Here is an 18961-nt window from a genome sequence, read left to right on the forward strand (position 1 = left end):
AAAAAAAAAAAAAAAAAAAAAAAAAAAAAAAAAAAAAAAAAAAAAAAAAAAAAGCAATCTTTGTCTCATGAATCAACACCATATCAAGTCAGTGACGTTGAATGAGTTTTTCAATGTTGTTCTTTTAGAACGATCCCCAAGGTCTCTAGTATTCCACGAGATAACTTTCACTGCTCAAGCTAAAAATAGTAACTCAAGTAAATTTATCTGAGAACCAATTGGTAGCGCCTGAGGATTACGAATTTGAAGACCATAGACGTTAATCAAAGAAGAGAATTTGCTTGGAATTGCTGGTGAAGGAGAAGAAATACATACTGGAAGAGATGCAGAAGCATTTGATTTTATTGAAAAATCAATAAATCCCTAGGAATCAAGGCTTCAAATAACATATGAGATGATTGTCATTCAATTGTGGAAGGAAACAGAGAGCTATCTATCCAGAAGTTAAAATAAGCTTGGCAAAAGCAGTAGGTAAACAAAGGAAAAATTATTATCTTACCATTCTGGACGCACGCATTTCCATCATGAAAGATTCCTGTGAATTCCTAACAGGTGGATCGTTCACCTAAGGAAACGTGAACGCTAAGTTTGAATTATGGATTCCAAACATGGGATCGTTCAATCAAGAACAGGAAAACAACCAACCAAAAGAGAATTACATGACAAATTTCCCATTCCAAGTCGTAGAAGAAGAATTGAGTTGAGAAAACAATGAAGCAAAAGCAAGTAATAAAATTAAAGACAAAAAAGAAAAGGAAAGAGGAGCGTTACCCTAGAGACGTTGACAAGATGGGTGAAATTGTCGACAATGTTGGCTATATCGGTTTCGACTCTCTGAAGAAGCAGTTTCTGTTTCTGAGCTGCCGCCGCAGCAGCCGCTGCGGTGGGACCAGTTCCACCACCAATGCCTTTGTTCATAATAATAAAAATGGAAATGGCAATTGAATCAGCTCTGCAATGGCGGCAAGGTAATTGAAAAGAGAGAGAAGTAGAAATGTCGGGGAAGAAGAAGCACCATTGAAGCTATTGAAACCCTAGGGAGGCTTTGAAATCGAATAATGGAGATGGGCTTGACAATGGGCTCTTAATGGGCTCTTACAGAAACTTAGTCCACAAAAATATCAACAACAATTCACTAATAGATCTAATATTTGTAAAACAAGAAATTTAAATTTATTTAAAAAGAGATAAATATTTTTTTTTTATTGATTAATTAAAAATTTACTTTGGAGCTAAGTTCATAAGGTCTCATGTTAGCTCAATTTAACACTCCGTTTGGATTAATATTTCAAAGAAAAATATGTTTATTATATTTGATACCTTAACTATTAAAACATAAAATATATATTTAATTAATTTAAATACTATAATATATATATATATATATATATATAATACATTATTTTAAGTGTATAAGATATTTTCTCACAATTTCTATAAATAGGAACCTAGACACGGGACACCCTTTGATAGATGAAACAAGGGAAAGACTATTTTTTCTCGGATCCTGGATCTAGTCCATGAAAGACCTCTCTCCCTACCTCTCCTCTGCTTCTCCTGTTTCCGCTTACGTCCACGTGCTAAAGTATTGTAGCCGAAGTCATAGTAAGGAAAAAGTTTCATACCAATAGAACATAACAAGCAATAGAAATCAAACAAACATCAATGTGTTGTGATGTGTGCATGAATAGTTGATTCCCTTCAGTTGCACAATCAGTCTCATGTGTGGTGTGACAGTAGAGTGACTCCTTCCTAGCTACCTATAAGAAACAATAGTAACGAGAAACTTTTAACTCTAGCCCTAATTGTATTCAAACTAAAAGTAAAATCGGAGAAATCGGGGAAGTTAGCCTTACATATGGCTAAATTCTTGGTGGCTTTGTCCAAGCTAAAAACAACATTTAGATGATAGTGAAAATTGGTTTAAATTGGAAAGGCATTACGAGCATGGATGCTAATTGAATGATTCATGCAAATCTAAAGACAAGAAAGTTATAGGAACAAGTTCACGGCTTGAAACAAGCTCATGATCAATTGAAAAGTTGTAACTCTCTTGACTATCAATATAATAACGGAAATATCTCTAGATTCGATCATTAATCCTCTATTTAGTTGTCATTTTAGAACAACATACAGAGTACACTCTCCATCTACATCGAAGTCTTTGGCTAAGACGCCTTATTTCATATCATCGCATCATACTCCACCAATCATTGCTTCCTCATAAGAAACTTCTTATTGCTTCTCTATTCTCTCACAGTCAATACCTTCATGTATGTCGATAGCTACATGATGTGAGTGGCAATTACAATTGGGTTCACCAACTTTCTTTGAACAATTCCCATTGTTTGAATGATTGTGATGAAATTTATCCCCACAATCTCCATTGTGATCTTGAGGAAGCTGAAGATTATGATCCTTTTTCTCACAACAATGCTTATGGACATGATTTTCTCGACTAGGCGATTTATCATCAACGACATGACATCGATGACTATGGTGATGATGATCGTGATGATGATGATGATGAGAGGGTCGAGTGTTACTACCATCACATCGTCCATGTTTCATCGAGCATAGCTTGGAAGATTTGCAACATTTGTTCCCATGCTTATGATCACTTCCTCTCAAGAGAAGCATGCTGTTCAAGATGACCAATAGGCAGGTACCGACATCGGCGAGAACGGCCGCCCAAACGAGCGGATGTCCGGCGATGGCCAAGCCAAGGATTGCAATCTTGGTAGTGATTGACAAAATGACATTTTGAACAACTTTTGCATGAGATTTCCTAGCTAGTTTGATGGCTTGTGGGATTTTTGTGATGTCATTTGACATTAAGATGACATTCCCAGTTTGAGTAGCGAGAGGTGAACCAGAAATGCCCATTGATATGCCAATATCAGCTATGGCTAATGCTGGGGTATCATTTAAGCCATCGCCAACCATGGCGGTTGCTCCATAATCCCTTTTGAATTCTTTTATCATATTTGCTTTCTCCTTTGGAAGAAGCTCTGAATGGATTACATCAACCGCGTTCTCCAGCTGCAAACCACTCATCCTTATGAACGTTGAATGATTCAAATTTCACTTAACAAAAATATGAACAAAAAAAACCTGTTGTTGGGCGTGCATGGCGGCTGCACTACAGTCCCCAGTGAGCATAGCTGTTTTAATGCCAAGACTCTTGAGCTGCTCCATGGCTTCTTTAGCTCCTGACCGACAAGAATCCGAAAGACCAAAGGCTCCAACAGCCATCTCCCCACAAAATACATATCCAAGGGTTTGGCCTTGTTTCATTTCCTCGTCTAACTTCATAGCTGAAGAAATTAAGTTTATATTAAGTTTTTTTTGGGAAGCCTAAAGCAAAGCCTAAAGCAAAGTCAAGAGAGCTTATGTCCAAAAGTATCCTACTATTATGGAAGGTTGTGAATTCTCAGAGCTATGTCCTTAACTTAGCCATGTCAATAGAATCCTCAAGTGTCGAACAAATAAGTTGCTAGCCTCGAAGGTGTAATCAAAAGTGACTCAAGTGTCAAACAAAGGGTGTACTTTGTTCGAGGACTCCAGAGAAAGAGTCGAGCATCGATTAAGGGGAGGTTGTTCAAGGGCTCCAGAGGAGACTCTATAGTATACTTTTTTGGGAAGGAGTTCCACGTTGACTAATTTAGGAAATGATCATAAATTTATAAGTGAGGAATACATCTCCATTGGTATGAAGTCTTTTAAGGAAACCCTGAACAAAGTCATGAGAGCATATGCTCAAAGTGAACAACATCACACCATTGTGGAGGGTCGTGATTACAGACATGGTATTAGAGCTATGCCCTACTTAGTCATGTCAATAAAATCCTCAAGTGTCGAAAAATGGTGTACTTTGTTTGAGGACTCTAGAGAAGGAGTCGAGCCTCAATTAAGGGGAGGCTGTTCTAGGCCTCTATAGGCCTTAGGGGAGACTTTATAGTGTACTTTTTTCGATGGGAGTATAAGTTCAAAGTAGACAATATCATACTATTGTGAAGGGTCGTGATTCGTAACTGAAAACATGCTTGGTGATAAAAGAAGGTTTGATCATAAACCTGACGAGCAGCCAGCTCGGGCAGCAATTTTTGTACTTCCAATGTAAATATCCTTCCCATCAATCTTCCCACGAACACCTTCTCCTGGAAAGTTCTCAAATTCCTCAACTTTTTCAGGTTTAATATCAATAGAAAGCAGCTTTGCATGGTTGACAAGGGCAGCTGCCATTGGATGGCTTGATTTGCTCTCAATGCTTGAAACCCTTATTTAAACATAAACACTTCAATCAATAAAATGAAAATTTCAATGTATTAGGGAATTGGGTGACACGTTTTTTGTGCAATTACCAATGAAGTAAGGTGTGGAAGCTGATATCATCTCGTAGAGCTTGAAAATTTGTTACAACAAATTCACCTCTGGTGATTGTGCCAGTCTTGTCGAAGGCTACAACCTTAATCTTTGCAAGAACTTCAAGGTGGTCGCTGCCTTTGATGAGAACACCGGCCATGGCGGCCTTCGTGAGGGCGCAGAAGGCGGCGACCGGGGTGGAGAGGATAAGGGCACAGGGACATGCACTCACCAAGACCACCAGAGCTAAGTGAAACCAATGGCTGAGATTGTGAACTCTGAATGCAGCTGGAATGGCTGCTACACAAGCTGATATGACAACGACAGCTGCATACAAAAACATGCTGTGTTTTTGAGCTTGAATTCCAAAGTGATGGTTTTGGGATAAGATGTGTAAGGGGTACCTGGAGTGTAATATTTGGCACATTCATCAATGAATCTCTGAGTTTTTGATTTGTTGTTTTGAGCTTCTTCGACAAACTCAGCCATTTTTGCGACCACGCAGTCTTCAGCAACAACAGTGGTTTGAACACTAATATAACCTACAAAAGAATCAATGGATGACCTAAAAGAGAAGGAATATCGTTCAAAATTGTAACCGAAAGTAGAGACGTAAAGGAGATATAATACCATTTAAGTTGATGGTACCAGCCCAAACGAGAGAATCTTTAAGTTTGGGAACTGGGAAAGTTTCTCCAGTCAAAGTTTTCTCATCAACATCACATTTTCCATCCACAACAATGCCATCAATGGGAATAACTTCACCACCCTTCACTGCCAACACACTCTTCAATTCCACCTCTTTTACCGCCACAACCTCTCCAGTTTCAGCTATGATGGCCTTTTGAGGGGCCAGGCTCATGAGCGAGGACATTGCAGCATTGGCCTAATTCAATTCAACTTTTTCATTAACACAATTCACTTTAAACTAAACCCATTTTGAATTCATAATCATTGTTTTGCTAACCTTGTGGCTTGCTCTTGACTCCAGCCATTCAGCAATGGAAAACAAAAACACTATGCTCCCAGCTTCCATGTAGTCATTCATACTAATTGTCCCCACCACTACCGTAATACAACAAAGTTCATACACATATCAAACATAAACTCGACTTTTCGATCTTAATTTTGACGAACGCCCAAGAACGAAACTTTACCAGCAACAATGGCAAGAATGTTGGCATCGATCCTGAGATGGCGAACGGCGGAAATGGCTTTTAGGAGAATGGGAAAGATGCCCGCGGCGACCGCAGCGATGGCCAGCCACCGCAATGGGTGGTAGACATACTTCAAAAAGGATGCTGTTAGAAGCAACCCACTGGCTATTGCAAAAGGACTTGGCCATTTCTTCTTGCTAATTCCCTTTCCATTTACTTGTACATTTGCCTCCAATCTTGCTTCATTTAGTGCTTTCACTATCAAGTTCGATAACAAACGATCTCGATCAGTGATATAAGTCTATCGTTGATAGGTTTCGATCGGACTTTTTAAACATTTTTTATGTTAGAGATTTCTATGAAATAAATTAAAAAGTTAAACTTAAATGAATTATTTAATAAACCAATTTGAAGAGAGTTCAACTTATTAAAATATATATTATCAAAGGAAAGAAGAATACCGATTTGAAGCTGAGAAACGAGGAGGGAATCATGAACGACAATGAGAGTTCTTGTTGGGACAATAACAGAGATTTGTTTGATTCCTTCGAGGGGTTTGAGGATGTTTTCAATGAGAGGGACTTCTGAAGAACAGCAAATTCCCAACACATCAAAATGGCTTCTTTCAAATTTGTTCTCTCCCCTTACTTTCTTATTCTTCTCCATTGCCACCTCACCCACCATTATTATTGTCTTCTCCTTTTTCTTTCTCAAACAAATTTTCTCCAACTTTCCCTACAAAAATATACATGTACTTCTTTTTAACACTCTTCATATCCTTCAAAAGCTCGAAAAAAAACGTTCTTTTTGCTTTGCTTTTCGTATGTCTGATAGTGATTTTGAAATGGTATCATTCAAAACCAATGTAAACATGATTCTCTACCCAATAAAAACAATATCCGGGTAGTTTTAACCGTTTTGAACATGTCAGTTCTACACAATAAAAAAAACAGTTTGGTGTAATTTTAAACAGACAAAAAAAGTTTTAACCATTTCAAAATCACTCTCAAACATGTCGACAGATATATCAAGTATTCTTTTTTCCTTTCTTCATTTATGATACCGAGCCGGGCAAAACCAATAAAATAAATAAAAAAATTTATTCGCTAAGGAGAGAGATTCATACTCTCGATAGTTCTTTGTTTCGAACTATACTAGTTTTCAAGACTAGAGTGCCATCAACCATCTCTCCAAAAGATAATTTTTATTTGATTTATATATCATCCCATCGAATAGAACATCGACACATAAGTTGATACAAAAAGGGTTCAAAAAAACAATAGTTGAAATGAGTTTGAGAGAGATTTGTAGTATTAAAAAAGGAAAAGGTAATAGGAATGAAAAAGAAAGTTATAGCTTATAACAATTGAAAATTTGAAGCAAGATGAAGCAAACCTTAGAGAGGAAGGCAAAAGGGTTGTTGTTGATGCAAGAGAAGAACAAACCTCACACACCTTAAGTAGTAGAAGGAATCAATGGTGGGGGCATTCATGAGGGAATCATCAAAAAACAAAAATAATCATGAACAATAATAAAGAACAATATGAAAGTATATTCAAAGGAATACAATTCCAAACAACATAATATAAACAAAGCTTAGGGGTTGGATGAGACATAGATTAGTGGGAAACCCACATCATCATCATCATCTCTCTCTACCTAAACCAATTTGGAAACCACATGTGATTCCACCTATCTTCTTGTTTTTCTTACCCTTTTCGTTTCGCATATATTCTCTAACTCATCTACATTGATCATATCCATATGCATGTATGAATTTAATACCCAAAAACAAGTTTTATTTGATCCTTGCCAACGAAACTGGTAGGACATTCACGTGAGACTCGAATAAACGAGAAGTATATGAATGAACTAAAATCACATTTGAATGAGAGTGATTTTGAAGACATTCTTTTTTTGTGGCTCAATCATCGAAAATTTGAAATTGAATATTTGCATGTTGAAATGACTTGTGTTGATATGTGGGAATAGTTTTCACTCTTAGAAACAAGGAGTCATGTTGCCGGAGATGCAAGAAAATGTTAGGGTCATTAAGTGTTGAATCTGAATTCTGAATCTAAGGCATAGGTCGTTATTATTAAATTTTAGATCGAGAATCACTAAATTTAGAGCTCGTTTTAAACCCTAAGCCTCACATAGAAACAAGATATTTACTCGATAAATAATAACTCCTTAAAACTCCATGCTAATTCTTTACCTTTTGCTACATTGTCCTTTACAATGTTCTTATGAAAATTGGATATGTATTATTGGCCTCTAATACTCATATTTATATCGTACTATCTTTATATTTATGTTCGAATCTCATATATAAACTTTATTGTTGTTAGTGCTTAATCAATGAATATTTATCGAATAAATATGTGAAAAAGTTTAAGAATTAAGAATTAAATAAATAAAGAAATACAAGTTGAGGATAGCCAATTATAAATGGTAATATTGTGGGTGACATTTGTTTAGGAAATGTAAAGGGACCCATGGAACATGGATTTCTAAATATATTTTTTTAATTAAAAAGAAAATAAAATCATTTTTAAAAAGTAGTCTACAAAATAATGTTTTTAAAATATATTCTAGAAAATACATCCAACACTAATTAATAAACTTGATATTCTTTAATTACTTTATCTTAATTTTAATTATTCCTTAATTATTTTATTGTCTTTGTACTTGGTCTTTTAAAAATTAAAATTTTGATTTACGTTTTTTGTTTTTCTTTTTCTTTTGGTACGTCAACTTTTAAAATCCCCCAATTTAAAAATCTTCCGTTCATACCGGACAAGATTTAAAATGCATGCTTCCTAAAAAAAATACGCTACTTTTGAAGTTCATATGACTAAACCAGCAAAAAGAAAAATGAGAGTCTTTCTTAGTCATTCTATCTTCAAGATTGTTTTCATTCCGATATGGTCTTAATGTGTACGTGCTTATGATCATAATTTAGCGATAATTGGGATGTAATTCAATAATTTGGTATGAAAAGAAAACCCTAAAAAGCATTAAAAAAAATGGTTTTTTTTTTATGAAAATGAAAGAAGTAAAGAAAAACATGAAAAGACATTCAACAAAATTAAAGAAGGCCCTTTCTTTTTTGTAGTGATGAGACAACATTATAATATGATTGGGATTTAAATTTAGTGGTTCAATCTTTTGATGAACGAATCTTGTTTTCCTTCCGCTATAGGTAATAAATGCAAAAATTATAGAACATAATATGATCGAGTGTGCTTAATATACTTACCATAAACATAATTCGATGTAGTCTGTATTTCTTTTACACCACGCACGATAAACATTAAGTAGTTAAGTGCATAGCAGATAACTACTAAAAGCATCTAAGTAGTAGCACAGTTGAGACATCGATGAGTTATCTGCTCTTGTGTGGATGGAGCTACAAAAGTAATTTTGAGAATTCAAGAGAAGTTCATAGCAGGATGAGCTATTTATCATCATGATAGGTGTTAAGTGAAAATGCAGTGATGTATGCAATTGAGGCATCCTAACAGACCGGTAAACTTGAACCTTGTTCCTACATGACCCAATCAATTTGATTAGTCACTCGTTATCTATTTACATTGTTCAACTCTTTGACAATACAAAAAGTCATTGTTGTAACTCGTTAACAACATGTAAGAATCAAAACAAGCTCTACCATAGGGATGGGAGGATAGAGGCCTTTGGTATCCCGTTCACTCAAATATTAGGACCTCCTAATCACTAGCCAATATGTTTTCTCTCGGTTGTATAAAAAATTTAAAAACTCAAATAAATTTTTAAAATAGAAAACTAAAATTAGTTTTTTTATTTTTTTTTATTTTATAACTTTATTATTTTAGTCAATATCAACTTGTTTCCTTTTCTATGGTACAGAATAATTAATAAAATATTGTTTCCTTTTTATTCCTTAGAATAATGACATTATTTTTTGTAACAAAGTTTTTTTTTTTTTTTTGGAATCTTAAAAAAATTATTTTCCTCCATAATCTTTTAATATTAAATATATAATTATATTAATTATTGAAAACTTTGGGGCAGTTGGGAGTTTGGCCAATGATTTGGGACCTTTTTGCAAATAAAAAAAATATTCCAATCTCTTATAAAATTAAAATATTTTAAATCTATCCGAGGTTGACTTCATTCATATTTGATTCATCGCCTACTCTCCAAATTAGCACTTTTCAAAAGTATTCTGACCTTTTTAGGGTCGTTTGATAACTATTTAAATTGCTTATTTATTTAACGACTCTTTTAAATTTAGTTTTTATTTTTATATATATAAAAATATAACCAAAACTACGATATTTAGAAGCATTCACGAATTGGATTGAGTTGAATCGAGCTGAAATACTTTTTGACCCGTATTAAAAAAAGGAATAAGAGACAATAATATATATATTTAAAGTTGAGATTGTTTAGATTTTTTTAATTTGACCAATAACACTAAATCGTGACAAAATTTTGAATTATTTTGAATCGAAATGATTATAAATATAAGCTTAGTGGCAAATTATTGAAAGAAATAATTGAGAAAGAAGCAAAGATAGGAAGGGGTTGGTAAAGGCATGGGTTTGTGTGATGTTTGTAAAGTTGTTTGCCTCCCTTCCCACTCTAAATGCATATTGATATTATTTCCACTATGCTTTTTATGATCATTTTCTCTACACATCTTTACATGTTCATTGGAGAATCCCACCCATCACTACTTTTCTAAACCCCTTTCTCATTTGTTTTTCCAATTATTATATTATATGTTTTAGTGCTCTCCATTAAATATCATACGGAACATATCTCGACATTTTAAATTTTAGGTTTTGTAACAGCTCAAGTCTACCACTAATAAATATGGTTCGTTTTGGCGTCTTACGTATCGTCATCTGTCTCACAATTTTAAAATGTGTCTACTATGAAAAGGATCTCATCCTACTCCGACCAGTGCCTCGCATCGTCGTCAGCCTCACGGTTTTAAAATGCGTCTATTAGGGAGAAGTTTCTACCTCTTTATAAAGAATGTTTCGTTCTCCTCTTCAATTGATGTGGGATCTCACAATTTGGATTGCCAGTGAAAATACAATGACACACCGCCCTAACCATATAAAGGTGAACAGTCAGCTCACATTGGTTGCAAAGGGGAACAAAGCATTCTTTATAGGGTGTGGAGACCTCTCCCTAACAGACATATTTTAAAACCGTGAGACTGACAATAATACGTAATATGCGAAAGTAGATAATATTTGTTAGTTTTACCGTTTTAGTCCTTAATCTTTTAACTAAATGAATGAAAGACGCTTACAAATGTTATTAACAAAACCAAAGCATAAGCATGAAGTTTAGTGACTAGATATATTCTTTATATATATATATATATATATATTTAAATATGGTATTTTGAAAATAAACTAATTTAAATTTATATGGTATGTGGATAACTTATTTTAAACATAATTGGAACATTTTTGTTTATTAAAATAGTTGTAATGTTGGTTAGAATTTATGAGGAAAAGTACACATTGAAGTTGATAGCACAAGATTTCAAAGGCAAAGGCTCCATGGTTTGTGTAGTGGCAGGCAGTGGAACAAATTTGAACTTTTCATTAAATAAATCACCTGCCTTTTATTGACTTTTATATATTTTATATTATATATAGAGATGATTAACAGATCGATAGTTATATAATATCAAAGATATATACATATATATATATGAATTACGAGATACATATCTATGAGATATCCATGTACTTAATTAATAAATACACATATTAGATTATTCATGTATCAGATAACGATAGTACTTCTACCCAAGAACTATTTCGGTATTAAGCCACTAAGAATGTATATCTCATAATTAATGGCTTAGAATGGAGAATAGATGCATAATTTGTGATAATTATCCCATATTTAGCATCCCTAATCCGGATCTTAGTAATTTAATGTGGTACCAATAGATTTGCAATGGAATTGGGAGAAAGAGGGGGGAATTTAATGGAAGTTGGATTCCAAGTCCAAATCCACTACCAATATTCTAATAATGTTGCAACACATGCCCAAAAGCACTAGAATTAAATGTTTTTATATTATCCCCATATGAGTTCTTGGCCAAAATCAAATTAAAAAAATGTATATGCTAAAAGACCATGATTCATTTGTTGGGTTTTCATTGGATTGCAATCATAAAATAATAGATATACTTTACTCTTATTTATCGTGGCAAAGTTGATCTTTTACATACAAAAGTGTTCAATAGATAAAATGTAATGTTTCAAGTCTAATATTTGAAATGCAGAGTTGATTCTTGATGGCTTTAGTATTTTTCTATCTCAAGTGGTCTAACAGCACTACCTACATGTTTTAGAGAGTGAAAACTGACCCTATAAACCTGCCATTTTCAACATAAACTTTTATGATTTTCTAAGAAAATTCAACCACCCAATTTAAGATTGCTATGTTAATTCGGTTGAATAAAATATTTATATGTAATCAACTGGACAATGTGTCAGCGAGGAGACTGAACCATTAAAGATTACAAATGGTATTAAAGCTAGACACTGGACAATGTGTCAGCGAGGAGACTGAACTCCAAAGCGAGGTGGACACAAGGCAATGTGCCAGCAAGGACGCTGGGCCCTGAAGGGGGTGGATTGGGGGTCTCACATCGATTGGAGAAAGGAACGAGTGCCAGCAAGAACGCTAGGACCCGGAGGGGGTAGATTGTGAGATCTCACATCAGTTGGAGAGGAGAACGAAATATTCTTTATAAGAGTGTGGAAACCTCTCTCCAGCCGACGCATTTTAAAAATCTTGAGAGAAAGCCCAAAAAAGATAATATTTGCTAACTGTGAGCTTGGGCCGTTACATATAAAAAAACGACTCATTATGCATTCATGCTGGTCCAACTTCCTCAATGAGTATGTATAATATAAGTTACAACTACATATAGGTGCATAAGGATATCGAGTATCAGCAAAACGAAGATTTGTGGAGCATCTTACAGAATTTTTCGGCCCCGAACCAAATTCTTTTGGCTTCAACAGGTATAAATACGACGCCCGAGCAGCTCTAGGTCGCAAATGTCGATGTCTTGATGTATAATTTGTGTTTGAACTTCATCTTACAGAACAAAACAATGAGCATGAATGAAAGTTAGTCTAGCTAAAGAAGAGTGGTATTAGGAATATAACCTTCCCTCCTCAGATCATCAATCAACAAGTCTAGGATTTGTTGGATTTCAATCCACTCTTGATGCAAAACATCACCAGCATGAAACTCATGAAGTTGTGAATTGATATCAATCCAGCTGCAACCAGGAGTCTTAGAAACACCCTTTTGTTTCATTAACATTCTCATCCTAGCTGAGTCGTCCCATCTTCTCAAATTTGCATATAATCTCGACGATATTACGTAATTTCCAGAATTTGAAGGCTCCAATTCAAGGAGTAGCTTCATTACACGCTCACTAATCTCGACATTCTTGCGCTTCTGACAAGCACCAAGCAATGCTCCGAGAATAACTTCATCTGGTTTTTCGGGCATCTTCTTGACAAAGTCCCAAGCTTCTTCCAAATGTCCTGCTCGTGACAAAAGGTCGACCATACACGAGTAATGCTCAATTTTCGGTACCAATCCAAATGATGAACTCATCATGTGAAAGAACCGACGTCCTTCGTCAACTAATCCTGCATGCACACAAGCAGAAAGTACTCCTACAAATGTGATGTCATTGGGGGAAGCAGCTCCACCCTCATTTAACATGGAGTTGAACAATGCCATGGCTTTTTGAGCTTGACCATGGAAAGCAAGAGCAGATATCATAGCATTCCAGGAGACCTCATTTTTTCGAGGCATGACATCGAAAACTCTAAATGCATTGTCCAAGCTTCCACATTTTGAGTACATGTCAACTAATGCAGTAGAAACATAAATGTTGTCTCGCAAGCCTCTTTCCGATGCATAGATCTCGACTTGCTTTCCCAAGTCAAGAGCTCCAATGGAAGCACAGGCAGAAAGCGTTCCTACCAATGTGATTTGATCTGGAGCTGTGCTGCTTATTCTCATGTCCTGGAACAATTTGATAGCTTCCTCTGACATTCCATTCTGCGCATATCTGCATTGATTGATTGGAGGAGAAGAAAAAAGTAAGATTTCATAAACTTTAGAACAGAGAGGGACATTATTATCTAAACTAAGTACATGATTTAGTCACTAATATCTGAGCCGAGTGGCTGAATTCCTCCTCCAAGTTCTTGTGCAAATTCACTTAGTATCATACTACATAAGTTAATCATGAGCCATATCTAACATCACTAACAAAAATGGTTTTGTTGAAAGTTTTTGAATATAAGAGCCTAAATTGAAACCTTTTATACTAGAGAGAGTATAACATAAAGTATAGATTCAAAGCGAAGGTGGGTGATTCACTTGCCCAGTGATCATGGCATTCCAGGTAACTTTATCTTTCTTCTTCATAGAATCAAAAATCCTCCTTGCTGACACTAAATCGCCACATTTCCCATACATATGGATCAATGCAGAACCCATATAAGAATTCAACACCATCCGATTATCCATCACAAACTCCTCCACCCAAGTTCCAAGCTTCAAATCCCCCAGCTCTCCACAAGCCCCCAAGACACTAACTAAAGTCATCTCATTGGGCTCAAACCCAGCTTGCATCATATCACTAAACAGACCCACGGCCTCAACAGCATGCCTCATCTTCGAGTAACCCGAAATCATAGAGTTCCACGAAACCAAATCCTTCTCAGGAATTTCATCAAACACCTTCCGTGCATCACCCACTTCCCCACACCTCGCATACATCGTAATCAAAGAATGACTCACATGACCATCCTCATCCAACCCACGTTTAATCACAGAAGAATGACCCACCCGTCCATTTTCAACAGCCAAAAGATTCGAACACGCAATAAACAGAAATGGGTATGTGAGCTTATTGGGTTTCAAACCCAGAAATTTCATTCGAGAATAGAATTCAAGTGCAAGAGAAGACTTATTCCAAGTCGTCGAGAGACCACGTATCATGACATTGAAAGCGTACTCGGTGGGCTCGAGAATCTTCGAGAAGAAATCCGACGCATAAGCGAAATCCTTGAGGTCGACAACCTTGTAGAGAAACGAATTGGGTTTGTGAATTGAGTTCGTGAGCATCTGGTTGTGGATTTGCTTCATTTGTTTGATGCTTAGACATTGTTGCAAGAAAGTGACAAGCTTTTCGGAAAGAGCTTGACGATTGGGATTTGGTTTTGAATGTGTTTTGTCGAAGTTGAGATAGCGGGAAATGAGATGTGGAGAAGATTTTATTCTCAGCATTCCTTTTGAGGTTTAAAACGATAGGGGGAAAATTGAAATTATATAACAGAAATTGACTCTTGGATTTTTGGGCCTTCCTTATTTGAGGCCCAATGGGCCTTTTGTGATCTTTTAAGGCCCAAATTTTCCATGGTAAAAAGCATTGTTTTTTTTGTTTTCAAAAATAGGATCGTTAAACGAACACGACTCTCCACAATGGTATGATATTGTCCACTTTGAACATAAGCTCTCATGGCTTTGCTTTGGGCTTCCCCAAAAGGCCTCATACCAATGAAGAGTGTATTCTTAAATTATAAACCCATGACCATTCCCTAAATTAACCGATGTGGGACTTTCATCATCCAACAAGGATTTCAATTAAAAATATTTAAGATTTAACTTTTAAAAATTTCAATTCATAAAGTGGGGGAGGTGGGAGTTTGGTGACCAACTTGTTCCAAATCTATTATTTTCCGAAGTTATTTTTTAAAAATAAAAATGGTATAAATTAATTAGACCCTATCCTAACTATATTTTATTTCTTAAAAATAATAATGCAAATGTTTGAACCTTTCAAATGGATAATCAAATTTTAATATAGATATAAATAACTACCCTGCATAGCTCAACTTACACGTATCAATTAAATTTAAAATCTCTGTTTAAATAAAAAATTTAAAAGCTCACCATATTTTCTCACCTCACTCCATTCACTTTTCACATATTAATATAAATATATCTATATTATATTAAAAGTAATATATATAGAATATTAAGTTGTAATATTGAAAAGAAAATTTATATTATTATATTTTTGTCAATAAATTAGTAATATTATTGAATTTATTATGATATTTTATATTTTTCAAATATAAATTATATTAAAAATGAAAATATATATAAATTAAGTTGAAAAAAATTCCATCCTTTAAAAAAATAAATGATTTTTTTTTGTGGGATTGCAAACGAAAATAAGAGCGTAGGAGGACAGGAAGGTTCCTTGTCCCGGTCCAACTATATAAATATATATATTATGGATCGAGAGATGAGTTTGATTCCTCTCCGTCGTATAACAGGAAATATAGAATATAAATAATAGTTTTATAAGGGTAGAAAAAGAAAAGACAAAAGGATTAATTAAAGTTATCCATAGGTAAGCCCTTCCAAATTATAATGAGCATTTAAAGAAGGGATAAAATCGTAAATTCAATTTTTTAATAAAAAAACCGAAAATAAATTGATTATCATAGCTTTGACCAAACAAATTGTACATTTATTATAAACTTAATGCTTTAAAGCAATTACAATGATAAATTTCTATTTATTTGGGGAAAAAATAATTGATTTTATGGAATAGTTATTCAAAAAAAGTTAGATAATAGGATTAAAAATTAAATTAATTATTGATAAAATAATAGGAACTAATTTATAAGGAAAATGTTATTATATTTTGAAATTCTCATTTACATGTAAATTATATAAAATAAAATAAAAATATTATAAATTTTCAATATTTTCCACATTTAGAGGGGCATATTCGATATTTAAGAATGAAAATAGGGGCATTTTCCTATTTACGAAAATCGATAAGGCTGAGGGCTCCTCTTTTTGTGTGGGACCAGATTTTCTTTATTTTACTTTTTCTGTTTCACTTTATTTTGCTTTTTTCTTTTTTATAATTCTTCTTAATAATTATTATTCCCCTCGGATCTCTCGCCGTACACGTGTCCTCATTAGAATCGGACAGATGGGTGTTGTTTGACCTGGCCAATCACAGTGCCCATTACCATTTGAACAGATCTGACGGCTCAGGATCACTTCCGGCTGTAACTGGCACCACCCCCATTCCCTCAGACATCGTACATATAATCTTAGCTGATTTGTTGTGTCGTCACCAATAATGTCACACAAAATTAAAAATATTACAATTGTATTCTTAAAATATATTATCTATATATATATATATATAATTGTTGGGAGTGGAAATAGCATGAACATTAATTATTGAATAATTTGCTTCCCCTGTGTTAACTCATTGAAAATTAATCTACTATACACCGCTCGTATTAAATCGAGATTGCGCCCATGTCTCCGTATCATATTGTGCTGAACACTCACAAAAGTCGTGATCTTCCGTTATGTTGAACCCTCTCCAAAAAGTAAAATGGTGGGTCCCTTCGAAATAGATAATGTAATGACCCATGCGCAGAATTCAGAATCCAGATTTGACACTTGATGATCCCCGATATTCCTCTGCGACATTGTCATATTACCAACTTTTCGCTTCTTAAAAGTGAAGACAATTTTGATATACTAACATGAGTCTGTACTAACTCACATGTATTCTAAAAAAAAAATGTCACCCAACACAGAATTACTCCATGCAAAACACATTTAGCCACAAAGTTACTATGATTGAGTCTCAAGAAAGGAAGGTAGTTTTTTTTGTTTCTATTGCATTTTTTACTTGTCAATTTCTAACCGAACGCCCTAAGTTAGTCTTAACGAAGAAAATTCTAGCTTAAAACAAAGGAAACTTAAATATATTGATCTTAAAAACCAACTAAATTTGTTGAACCAAATCGAACTTGTTGGACTAGATCGAACTAAATCATGTCAGACGAACTAAACCAATCCAACCTTCAACAATGCGTGTAGGCCATATGCAAAGCCCTAGTGTCTCCTGTGATATGAAATCATGTGTCTTATTCATGCCACAAAAACATCACCGTGGATGAAAAGATTGTACTATCAATTTTAGAATCTTATTTTCAAGATTTTGTTGGTGGTAATTATGGTATTGATGAACATGTGAGTTACAATCTTTCAATTGATCCTACCTTAAAGTTTATTTTCAAGGCTATAAATAGTCATTCATATAGTTGCTTATCCCGAAGATTTTGGATATTATAATGAAAGTTGCATATTATGAAGTCAAAAGTTTTTTCCTATACATTTATTGTGTTTAGATTTGCATGCTAGAGTCATTTGAGTAGTCTCAAAAGGACGCAATGTGTAACTTGATCCCCCCGCAAGGAATGCTACTACAACTACGATGTTGAGTGCCCTAGCTATGGAGAACCAACGCCAACCGGATATCGTCAATGGTAATGAGAGTTCAAGAATGGCGATAGGAGTTCGGGGTTCAATGGAAATTTAGAAATTGAAGAATGGCAATGGGAGTTTGGGAGTTCAACAATGGCCATGGGAGTTCAAGCTTTCAATAGGGGTGATGAGAATTCGGGAGTTCAAATGTTATATCCTCACTCACATGCATGCTATGGAAATTTTCAAGAGATCAACCAACATCGAATTGCTTCACGAAAACACGTTCAATTATGAAGTTTCTATTATTGAGCCATAAAACGGGAAGGTGTTTTTTTTGTAGTTATAGGTCAGACGTTCAATTCTTTTAAGTATTTCTTAGTCATTCAATGTTAAGGATCGCTTTCACTCGGATGTGGGCTCGGTTCATTAATGTACCCCTCCTTTCCTCAGTTGTCATAAATAATTGTCGAAAGACTTTCAAGGAGCCTTGTTCAAGAGGTGTGCTGCAAGTATTCTTTCACAAATTTCAAAGAGTCTTCTCCTTGTAATAACAAACTTGAGCATGACAACGAGAGTTTGAGAGTTCAAGAATGAAAACGGGAGGTCGGGAGTTCAAGAATGGCAACGGGAGGTTGAGAGTTCAAGAATGGCAATGGGAGGCCGTGAGTTCAAGAATGGCAACGGGAGTTCAGGAGTTCAAGAATGGGAACGGAAGTTCAGGAGTTCAAGACTTGCAACGGGATTTCAAGAATGGCAATAGGAGGTTGGGAGTTCAAGAACAGGAATGGAATTTCAAGAGTTTAAGACTTGCAACGGAAGGTCGGAACTTCAAGAATGGCAACGGGAGGTCGGGAGTTCAAGAATGGAAACAGAAATTTGGGAGTTAAAGTATGGCAACTGGAGTTCAAAAATGACAATGGGAGTTCGAGAGTTCAAAATGGCAACAGGAGTTTGAAGTTCAAGAATGGTAATGGGATTTTGGAGTTCAAGAATGGCAATGAAAGGTCGAGAGTTCAAGAATGGAATCAAGAGTTTGGGAGTTCAAGAATGGCAACAGGAGTTCG

The 18961-nt window shown here is 34.9% G+C and overlaps 3 protein-coding genes across 7 annotated transcripts in view; all 3 read right to left on the bottom strand.

Moving 5' to 3' along the window:
• Nucleotides 1-1033, bottom strand: part of LOC111492015 (mediator of RNA polymerase II transcription subunit 22b-like) — a 4160-nt gene extending 3127 nt beyond the window's left edge. For 3 of the 4 annotated variants that reach the window (XM_023141161.1, XM_023141162.1, XM_023141160.1), the window contains exons 1-2: nt 772-1033; nt 500-565 (exon numbers count right to left, since the gene is read on the bottom strand). In XM_023141161.1, coding sequence (XP_022996929.1) covers nt 500-565; nt 772-918 — 213 coding nt within the window. In that variant the 5' untranslated portion in view covers nt 919-1033. The remainder of the gene's footprint in view (nt 1-499; nt 566-771) is intronic. The other variant, XM_023141163.1, reaches the window with a different exon arrangement.
• Nucleotides 1034-2034: 1001 nt separating this feature from the next.
• On the bottom strand, nt 2035-7004 carry LOC111492014 (putative inactive cadmium/zinc-transporting ATPase HMA3). Of its 2 annotated transcripts, XM_023141159.1 has the most exons (11): nt 6918-7004; nt 5984-6257; nt 5523-5780; nt 5333-5430; nt 4996-5251; nt 4770-4907; nt 4365-4692; nt 4077-4279; nt 3115-3317; nt 2451-3042; nt 2035-2393 (listed from the first exon to the last, which is right to left on the bottom strand). In XM_023141159.1, exons 2-11 carry the CDS (start codon nt 6204-6206, stop codon nt 2236-2238), a joined length of 2457 nt encoding a protein of 818 aa, XP_022996927.1. In that variant the 5' UTR covers nt 6207-6257; nt 6918-7004; the 3' UTR covers nt 2035-2235. The 2 variants fall into 2 exon arrangements, with proteins under 2 accessions (XP_022996927.1, XP_022996926.1); XM_023141158.1 differs by having other exon boundaries at nt 2035-3042.
• A 5388-nt stretch (nt 7005-12392) lies between these two features.
• On the bottom strand, nt 12393-14870 carry LOC111492454 (pentatricopeptide repeat-containing protein At2g34400). Its single transcript, XM_023141796.1, has 2 exons — nt 13963-14870; nt 12393-13644 (listed from the first exon to the last, which is right to left on the bottom strand). The coding sequence occupies exons 1-2, from the start codon at nt 14868-14870 to the stop codon at nt 12693-12695; spliced, it is 1860 nt and encodes a 619-aa protein (XP_022997564.1). The 3' UTR covers nt 12393-12692.
• Nucleotides 14871-18961: the final 4091 nt, after the last annotated feature.

The sequence above is a fragment of the Cucurbita maxima genome, unplaced genomic scaffold (genome assembly GCF_002738345.1).
Source record: "Cucurbita maxima cultivar Rimu unplaced genomic scaffold, Cmax_1.0 Cma_Scf00017, whole genome shotgun sequence".
In the NCBI taxonomy this organism is placed as follows: Eukaryota; Viridiplantae; Streptophyta; class Magnoliopsida; order Cucurbitales; family Cucurbitaceae; genus Cucurbita; species Cucurbita maxima.

Excerpts from the sequence above, each read along its gene's own strand:
- LOC111492014 (XM_023141158.1), bottom strand. The coding sequence starts at position 6,206 with ATGGTGGGTGAGGTGGCAATGGAGAAGAATAAGAAAGTAAGGGGAGAG. Across the intron at positions 4,280-4,364 it reads TTCCACACCTTACTTCATTG|GGTTTCAAGCATTGAGAGCA; the intron begins GTAATTGCACAA and ends TGTTTAAATAAG. Across the intron at positions 3,043-3,114 it reads CCATGCACGCCCAACAACAG|CTGGAGAACGCGGTTGATGT; the intron begins GTTTTTTTTGTT and ends AGTGGTTTGCAG.
- LOC111492454 (XM_023141796.1), bottom strand. The coding sequence starts at position 14,870 with ATGCTGAGAATAAAATCTTCTCCACATCTCATTTCCCGCTATCTCAAC. Across the intron at positions 13,645-13,962 it reads TGGAATGCCATGATCACTGG|ATATGCGCAGAATGGAATGT; the intron begins GCAAGTGAATCA and ends CAATCAATGCAG.